General features: G+C 39.8%; 1 protein-coding gene across 6 annotated transcripts in view; it reads left to right on the top strand.

Moving 5' to 3' along the window:
• The first annotated feature begins 403 nt into the window (after nt 1-403).
• The window catches only part of NUP58 (nucleoporin 58), a 41,162-nt gene continuing 31,734 nt past the window's right edge, over nt 404-9,831 (top strand). For 4 of the 6 annotated variants that reach the window (XM_040543962.1, XM_040543961.1, XM_040543963.1 and 1 more), the window contains exons 1-6: nt 404-633; nt 4,271-4,410; nt 5,759-5,797; nt 6,962-7,114; nt 8,125-8,259; nt 8,972-9,082. In XM_040543962.1, the coding sequence (XP_040399896.1) occupies nt 500-633; nt 4,271-4,410; nt 5,759-5,797; nt 6,962-7,114; nt 8,125-8,259; nt 8,972-9,082 (712 nt within the window). In that variant the 5' untranslated portion in view covers nt 404-499. The remainder of the gene's footprint in view (nt 634-4,270; nt 4,411-5,758; nt 5,798-6,961; nt 7,115-8,124; nt 8,260-8,971; nt 9,083-9,831) is intronic. The other 2 variants (XM_040543964.1, XM_040543960.1) reach the window with 1 other exon arrangement.

The raw sequence follows: 9,831 nt of genomic DNA, 5'->3' as shown, positions 1-9,831 counted from the left end.
TTAGTGTTAGAGGTTGGACTCGGTGATCTTGGAGGTCTCTTCCAACCTAGATGATTCTGTGTGGTCTAAAATAATTAACGAGTTTTATACAAGTTTTATACAAATTTCTATAAAATTATGTTGTATAAAGATACCAACACGTGGTTTTGGTGGTCTTGAACTTTAAAGTTTTCGAGTAACGGAGGGATGACATCCATGGGCAATTAGGAGCGATCACAATCGCGTAGGGGTATCTCTCCATAACTAAGCCCTCTTTCCCGTCGCTCCACCCCATCTCGCCCCTTCAAAACCTCTCCGTTAGGAAGAATTTGTCGAAGGGCTCCTCGGAATGACGGGGGGGGGGGGAACTCCACAGGGCGGGGCGCTGCCGCTTTAAGGGCGGCCGGGGCCGTCCGCTGCTGTCCCGTGGTGCCTTGCGGCGGGCGCGCGGAGGGAGCGTGGCCGCCACTGCCGCCGGGCTCGGGCCCCGCCGTTGCCGCCCCCCGGCCCCGCCGCCGCCATGTCCGCGGGGTTCTCCTTCGGCGCCGGCACCCTGGGCTCCGCAACGGCCGCTGCAGCCGGGGCGGGAGGAGGAGGAGGAGGAGGAGGAGGAGGAGGAGGCGGGGGGTTTTCCTTCGGAGCCGCCACGCCGAGGTAACGCGGCTCCCCTCACCCCCCGCGGCACCGGGCGGTCCTCACGGAGCCCGGGGGTTGGGGCTGAGGGGGTGCGGGGGGAGCACCGCGGGGGTGGGGGAGCGCAGCTCCCGGGGCTGCCCCTCACGGCGCCGTGTGGCCCCGCAGCACCGGCGGACGGCCTGTGGGCGGCTGAGGACAAAGGGAGGGGCAGCCGTTGGGTCTGGGGAAGGGGAGGCTGAGGGGAGACCTTATTGCTCTCTGCAACTACCTGAAAGGAAGGTGTGGGGAGCTGGGGGTCGGCCTCTTCTCACAGGTAACTAGTGATGGGACTAGAGGGAGTGGCCTCAAGTTGGGCCAGGGGAGGTTCAGGTTGGAAATGAGGAGACATTTCTTCTCAGAAAGAGCAGTCAGGCATTGGGATGGATTGCCCGGGGAGGTGGTGGAGTCACCGTCCCTGGGGGTGTTCAAGGAAAGGTTGGACGTGGTGCTTAGGGACATGGTTTAGTGGGTGACATTGGTGGCAGGGGGCTGGTTGGACCAGATGATCTCGGAAGTCTTTTCTAGCCTTAACGATTTTATGATCCTCGTCTTGATCTGCTTTGTCTCTGTCTGAGCTACGTGACACCCTTCACGTTTTTTTTATCCTTCTGAATGCAAAAGGTGAACCCCACGTGTGCCTAGGTGTGAGCAGGCAGCCTGAGGTGGTATGTGTGGCACGCTCAGAGTCTGAGTGTGTAATGTTCAAATGCCAAGTTCCAGGTTGATTTCTAAGTTGTTTCCAAGTTCCTTTCTGTCTCAGTCTTTCATCTGGTGCTTGTGCTTTGGAGTGGAAAGAAAACTTTGGTGCTGGGCTTTGATCTGCACGTGATATAGCAGGCTCTGTGCTAAAAGCAATGTTAGTATTTGTTTTTTTCAGAATAATAGGCAAGATTATTTTTTGTTCACAAACCTGTACTAGCCCATATTCTTCCTGACCTGTTTGCTGTTATGCCTCTGTTGAAGATTAGGATCCTTACAGTGGAGCTTTAGAGCACTACACAAATTTTGGAGGTCTTCCAAATCTTATCAGGCAAAATTGATTGCACAAACATAAATGAAATGGGCAGGGTGAGTTACTACTTCACCTGAAGGAGGTATGTTTCAAAATATCCAGCTGTAGGATTTGGCAGGAATTAGTGGGAAGGGAACAACATCTGGATCAAAGAGTATCTCTGGGTTGAAAGGCAATATTGCTTTTAGGAAGCCCGTATGGGAGGGGGCAAGTCTTCTGAGTTTCTTCTAATACTCTTAATTGTCCAGTCAGGACAGGTTAATGATATTTTTGTTACATGCGACTGTTTTTCTTCCCCACAGTGAAGCTTTTACGTGAACTCTGTAAAGAACTTAAGTTGCTTTTGTTTCATGCCTGTTTAAAAAGAAAAAAACCTTTAATTTTAATCGTAGGAAACATGCATTATTCAAAAGCATTATTTTAATATACTGCTTGAAACAAGAGAATTTCTTTTGTTGTGTTGATTTGCATGTAGTACACTACCAATGTAATGTTTTTGTAGGGTGTTTTTTTTGCTGTTCTGGCTGCCTTTTTTAATGCATAAAAACTAAGTTAAAATGTCATAGAAGCTAATTAATAGCAAATATTATATTTTGCATTTTTGTTCATATATTTATTTCTACAAGTAGGATGAGTCTTCAGGGCTATTGGTCAAGGAGTGTCACAGAGGAACAGGCCTTTTCACTGCTGGATGGTTTGTAAAAGAATCTTGAGCATCCCTGCAGGATGGTTTGCTGGAGAATGTGTTTGAGACAGTAAGAAGAAGCTGGGTCCCTTCTCAGCTGAGGCAGCGTTGCCAGGTGTTGGAAGAAGGAGGCTTTGCTCTTTAGTCCAAGCATGAGTATTATTAGTCAGTGTGGCCAGTCAGTTTATATTCTGATGGCATAAAGCCTATATGGTGTGGCAGCCTATGTAATTCCTGCATTAAGCCAATAGCAGTTGAGGTATTTAAGGTCTTTCTTGTTTATCACAATTCTCTATAGCATGCTTTAGCCAGGTGAAGTGCTTTGTTCTAGCTCTGATGTTAGAGTTAAGACGTAAGTGAGCTGAACTCCTCATCCTTCCAGCTGTAGGGAGTAAACAGTACCCTGGTCTGTGCTTTCTCATACTGCCATTGGTTTACTTCTACATTTTGGCGTATTTACTTTTTTGTTGTTGTTTGTTTGTTTGTTTTGTCCCATAGTATTGAATTGCATGTTTTGGGCCTTAGCTTTCTTCTACTGTAATGCTGAAACGTGAAAAAAGTTAATCAAAAATCACCTTTGTCTGTACTGGGAAAAGATGAGAAACAAGTTCTCAACTAGTGAAAGAAGCATCATGTTGTATATACAAGGTGATAAGCAATTAGGTCATGCTGCTGCAGTTTGGTGTGCTGAAATTCTGAGAGTAAAGCAAGGTGAAGTGCTTTGGCTCCTATGGAGTTGGACAGTTAGTTGATTTTTGTCCTTCTGAACTTCTTGGTGTCTGTTTCCTGAATTATTTACCTTTAAGGGTCGCTCAACACCCAGATTTTGAATTTTTACCAACTCTTACTGGACTTGCCCGGTTGCCAGGGTGTAGATATTGCCAACTTTTAATGTAGAAGCCTATGATAGCCGCCTTTTTCTTAAAGATCAGCTCTTGTGATTAATTTGTTACGCAGAGGAGCTGCATTCATAAAGAAAGAAAAGAGGGAACAATGAGATAATATTGAACATCTGAAACCTCAAGTAGTTTGTAACAACTGTTATGTTGAAGCCTAAATTATGTTTTATTTCAGTGCTACTGCTGTAGTATATACAAAATATCTAAATTCAAGAAATCTTCTCTAGCTTCCCAAGAGGTTCAAAGTGGAAGCCAGAAGTTACTACAAATAAATTATTCACCTCATCTTTCATCAGTCTAAGAATTAAAATTTTTAAATCTTAGACACATCTGGCTCTTGGTACCCGTGATTTCACAGGTTACAGATAATTCTGATTACTGTATTCCCCCACATGTTTTGTGCAATAACTTAGTGCATTCTCTGCAAAACATGGCTTGTCCTGTAATTCCCATGAAGCTTCCGTAATGGGTAGCTACCCAAAATTTAAGAAAGAAAAAAAACACAACTGTTAATTTTCCTTGTGATTGCTGAACTCTGAGTTTCTCCTCTTTCTTTCCCCTCTCTTCCCCTTAATCTGTGCAAATGGTTCTGGAAGTTTATTTCACTGCTTGGATTGGATTGCACAGTGTATTGTCAGAAAAGAAAGTGTGCAGAACGTAGGTATGGATCGCCTGTTGTTTGCATGTGTGGAAAAGGAGAGCATTGTGGTTAGAAAATTAATTCTTCCCTCTGTGTTTTTTGGTGGGAAGACAGGCCCAAGTTGTGCTGTTGATGTGATCGGATGTTTGTCTGTGTGCTTATGGCTTCAGGGTGAGGTAGCTTTGGTTGACGTTTCTGGACAGAGGTATCAAACTGGGCTTCCAGTTGCTTTGAAAGGATGTTCCTGAAGGTTTATCACCTTTGGGCTGGCTCTAGCATTTGTCCTCCACTTCCAGTAGTTCAGGGGAAATAGTAGGAAACTAAGAGAAGTTTTTGGCTGAAGAAGTTTTTTTAATGCTAACAGTCTTATTCTGTAATAGCTCCACAGGTGGACTTAATTTTGGAACTCTGGGCTCTTCCACCGCTACAGCAACTACGTCAGCTCCATCAGTGGGCTTTGGGAGTGGACTTTTTGGATCAAAGCCAACTACTGGCTTTACGCTAGGAGGCACCAGTACAGGTAGAAAAAGTTCTTGTACGGCAGAAATTTGAGTCAACAGTGAAGAAATGTACCATATATATACACCACACGTTTTGTACATGTACCACATGAATATTACTTATGGCACACAGAATATTACTTATGTCACAGAATGCCACACTCAGAATATTACTTATGTCATTTTATAGTGTTTTTTTAAAGTCTTCACAGAATGGTTTGTTAATTGAGAAGGTTAAAAGGTTGTTAATTGAGAAGTATGCAGCACCAATGCTGCATAAACACAAATGCAGTTGCCAGAAAATTGTATCTGAGCGTACGTGTAAATTGTGCCACAATTTGAATCTGGTATTTTCTGGAAACACCTCTTTATCCAGAATACTTAAAATTATGATTTAAAATTGAACTGTAATTTTGATATGAAAAATATTTAAAACCATTGTGAAATTGTTAATGTTTGCAGTCTTGCAGTTGCAAGTTGTTTGTTAGCAATATAGAGAAATTTTATTGATTCTTTTTCCTTAGGTCTGTAGTTCAGATGCAGAAATTCTTACAGAAGTCTTAAGAATTGGAGTATAAAATAATGAACCTCTTCAGACTTGAGTTATTTTTCTGTTATCGTGCATACATAACTTAATGAATTTTATTTTAGCTCCAATTTATTTGGAGAAAATTGTATTTTTTTCTACTTCTGCATGAACAGATAGATTGGTTCTTAGAAATTCCCTTATTAGAAATAATAAGGAATAATTATTTATTTTAATAATCATTATTACTGTGTTTGTCTGTGTTAGGGTGATTTCTGTCTTGATTCTGTCTTTTGAACTTTTAATCACTTTTTTAAAATCTGAAATGGCGTAGCACTGTTCAAAACTGTCTCTTTAAATTACAAGTGGGGTAAAAACCCTGAGCCAAGACACAACACTTTACAAAAGCTTGCTCCCCATAATCTTCTTCATCATTCTGTAAATCTGTTTTGTGTCAGTGTTACGTACAGCCATATGCCTAAAAAAAAAAAAAAAAACAACTTGATAGAATTATCAGTCTCCATAGTTTTGTTTACTTTCATTTGTTTGAAATTTAAAACAGCTTGGTGTGCTTCTGTGTTAACGTCAGCTTCGCTCTTAACACATTCTCATAAAGAAAAGTTTGTTTTTTTAAAAGGCAGTTATGCTTTGTTGTATGCTGCTGGTGCTCACAAATAGCGGTTTCTATGTTAATGGTTTTTCTGCTTTCAAGATAATATGTAAAAGTTTGTATAATAGTCTACATATGTTACGTTTTTTCCATGTTTTGGTTCATGTTTGTTATTAGGATAACTGCTCTGTGGTTCTCAGTTACTGTTCTTACTCTGTTTTCTTTATTAAAGCAGGAACAGCAACAACCATTGCTACAGCACTGACGCTAGGTAAGGATCTAATTTGGATGTTAATGATATGTGGGGAAAGCAAGCCAGACTAGAGCTAAAGGATTATTCTATTCCTGCACAACAGTAAGAGTGGTCACAGTGAAAAGCTAGACTTGTGTTTGTCCCCCCATCAGTGTCATCCTTCAGCAGAGAAGTGGAATCCATTATCAAAGAATTCTTCATACAGAGCTTCTTGTTCATACGAACTTTGAGTGAACAGATCTGCTTGTTAATTCCCTCTAGCAGAAGGGTAAAGAGTTGAACTGGGAAGGGACATGAAGAATACATTACTCTTGTTTCTCTGGTGTGGCTTTAATCGCTGTTTTTCAGCTGTCATGAGAATTACAGAAATATGTGGGTGTTTTCAGATAATTTTTTTGGAAGCATCAGAACTGACCTTGAATTTGAACAACCAGAGTTATTGTGGGGGGAGAGAGGGAAGGAGGAGGGGACGTGGGGGTACTGCTACCAGACAGACTGGTGTCCAAGCACTTTGGAAACCATGTTGTGAATAAGTAGGGAAAAATGGTATTGGTTAAAGAAGCGAATGAAATGGGTAGGAGAAGGAAGAGCAGCTGACCCAGAACTTGATGTGTAATCATATGTGGCAGTCAGTACTATGCAGGCAAATGTCAATTCTTCTGAGTAGCTGAATGAAATGTCACTGAAAACAGACACAGAGCAGTTATTGAGAATACAATGTTTTTATTATCCTTGTTATTCTGGTTTGTGTATCATGCTTTTCTTTGAATACAGCTTCCAGAACATGAGATGTATTCTTACCTTGAAATTAGCAGGAAGTAGAAGCTTTATTTGCCTTACTTTGTAAGTGTTCAAAAGCAAAATCTGAGGAAGTAACATCTTAATATAATTTTCTTGTTTATAAATTGAAGGGGTATGTGCATTCCTGCTGGCTTGCACATTACGTCTATCTGTGTTCCAAAATTAAAGCCTCTTGGATTATCCAGAATATTGGAGGAAACATAACTTTGCAATTAATGTCAACTTTGAAATTTATCTGAAGGTGCTATGGAAATATTTTATTGCCTGTAAGTGATCTTGCCTGCTGGGGTGCTAGTGGCAATTAAACGGGGATAGCTTAGAAGATGAGATTGGATATTTTGAGACCGAATACTCAAACAGTGATTTTTGGGTTTCTTTTAGGCACACCTGCTACCACATCAGCAGCTACCACAGGCTTTAGTTTAGGTTTCAACAAACCTGCAGGTTCAGCCACACCGTTTGCTTTATCTATTACTTCTACCTCAGCGGGTGGCCTGTCGCTATCGTCTGCTCTTACATCGACTCCCGCAGCAGGTAGGAAAATGTTGTTTGTCTTTAACAGTATAACTTTATTGTAAAATTGTGCTATGCTCTGTTTTATTCTAGCATTTGCATAATGCTAGAACCTTCAGTAAGAAGGTTCATTGGACTTTATTAGTTCTAAGTTGGGTAGCCCAATACAGACCTTTATTTTATATAAGGGGCAGTACACCTTGTAATTTAGGCAGCATGTAATCAAAGTTGTTAGAAGGGTAGCAATAGATGATTTGTCACATAAAACCATCATCTTAATTATTGTTAACCCCACTGAATGTTGAAAGTTTCCTACTTACACAGCTGAAAAGTTTTATCTACCTGTTGTAGACAGCATGAAATAGTTAACTAGTTAGAATAAATGAGATTTTTTTTCTAGCTCTTGTACTGGCAAACACTTGCCATCATACTTTACTTAGCTGAACTGCAACATATGTGATAATTAAGAGTGGAGTTCATTTTTCTTAACGTTGGGAGACTGCATTTCAGCCCAGTTGTTTGTCTTCTGTGCTCTGTCACTCTATGCCTTTGGTCCTTCTCTACTTTATTCCCCTCTATTCTGCCAAAAGCTGTGATACTTAATTACAGCATAAGACTCGAACTACCTATAAGAAGTTTTTTATTTGCCTTGTGTGAAATACTTTAATGCTTAACATAAAACATTAACATTTCAGCATTCGAAGATTAAGAAGTCAATCACACTTGTTAGATCCATTATTTTGTAAAATAAATCCTGTGCCAGGTTCTAGATTCTCTAGTATTCTGCGGGACTTTCAGAAGTTTGCTATAGTTGCAGGTAGACTTGGACTAATCAAGATTGCAATAATATGGCACAAAATGACTTACAGTTTGAAAGTCTGTAGTGGTTTTTGGAAATTGCAGGGGAAAAAAGTCTGAGTTTATTATTTAGTCACAATGAAGATGCTGTTCACACATTTCAGTTATTTCAGATTGTCTGTGGATGTATTTGAACGCAGCGTCTGCATGAAGCTGGTTTGTTTTCTCTGCAGGTACTACTGGCTTTACCTTAAATTTGGGTGGTACAACTGCTCCAACTACAACTGCTTCCACAGGCCTCTCCTTAGGAGGAGCCCTAGCAGGTTTAGGAGGGTCGCTCTTCCAGAATACAAGCACAGCAGCAACAGGTGAACGTTTTTTTTCCCATTCTATCTTAAAAAGTTGAAATTCAATGCTTGATTGTATTAAGTTATAAGGTAAGATTTACTTTATATAAATCTTAATACTGTGAAAGTTATTCTTGTTTTACAGTTTGGAGCAGACTGGAATAGACAATAAAAATGAAAACTGAAGTCATTGTTGTCCCTCGTTCTTAAATTTGCTTGTACTTTGATTTGCTTGGGTTCTAATTTTAAAAAGTTTTGTTGTGATAATTGACTCAAGGAAGTTGATTGTAAACAGGAGAGGGCAACATTGTATAAGTATCTACTTTAACTGTGGAGAAGTTAAGACTTATTTTGCTGGATTTTTATCTGAATAAAATTTTTTAACTGTTAGTGTTGTCATTTCAATTATTTACTGACTTCCTGTCTTTAGTTCTAGAGGAAAAATTAATGTGTTGTAGTCTTGGTAACATGCTGCTCTTAAACTGCAAATGAAACAAAGATACTTAAAATGATGATGACTAAGTTGGCTATCTAGTTATCAAATAATGTGAAGCAATTACATAAAATACTTTCACAGAGTTGTGTGGAACTTGATACAATCTATTTTGCATATTTTAATCCAAATGTAGTAAATGAACTGAAATTGCAAACAAGGTAATCTTTGGGTTTAGCTTAAAATAATTTGTAATTATCAGCATTTTAAATGCAAAAATTCTGTTTGTGTTTCTTGCAGGGCTTGGGCAGAATGCCTTGAGCTTGACTCTGGGGACGACTGCGGCTCCTTCAAGTACTGCTAACGAAGGTCTTGGTGGCATTGATTTTAGTAGTTCTTCAGACAAAAAAAGTAAGTTTGTTTTAAAATGTTTATAGCTGATAATGCATGCCATAATTTGTTACTGACAAAATTGTCAGAGTACTACAGAAGAGACACTACTTTGCTGTTAGGGATGTGGAATTAAAGCTGTCAATTTAAACTTCTTTATTTTACAAAGTTTCTCGCTTAATTTCATTCTTGAATGTTGTACTTGTATAGAAGAACAAAACTTTGCTTGCAAACACAATGTCTTGTGAATTTATTTACTTTAAAATAGGTATAGCCAAGTATCATACTTAGGAACTGTGGACCTAAACCCTGGTTTCCGGCATTCCAGGCATAAAAGACTCCTATGGCTGGCTGTTCACTGGAAAGCTATGGTAGATTTCCTAACAGCTGTGTCAAATGGCCACTAGAGGGGGAATCAGAGCTATGCTTAAGAAATACACTGCAAATACAAAAAGTACTCATTTGGAAATAGCATTCTTAAGTCGTAACAGTTAAACTGATGAGGTGGGTTTTCTTGTTTGCTTTTTTTCCCCTTCAAAAGCCATAGAATGAAGAATAACAGGTAAAAAAAACAAGATGTTTTTAAAGCTCTATTTCTGGTGGTGGGTACTGATACCTGGTACATTCCATCAGGTTGTTAAAACCAGTTATTAAAACCTACCTATGTGGTATCTCTGAAATACTTAACGGAATATTGAACATAGACAGATGAGCACTTACTAATTTACCTTGGTTTTATACATCCAGAGTGATCTTAACTAAAGCTGATT

The sequence above is a fragment of the Cygnus olor genome, chromosome 1 (assembly GCF_009769625.2).
Source record: "Cygnus olor isolate bCygOlo1 chromosome 1, bCygOlo1.pri.v2, whole genome shotgun sequence".
Classification (NCBI taxonomy): Eukaryota; Metazoa; Chordata; class Aves; order Anseriformes; family Anatidae; genus Cygnus; species Cygnus olor.
Note: the sequence above shows the minus strand (reverse complement) of the source record. Positions and strands in the feature narration are given on the sequence as shown.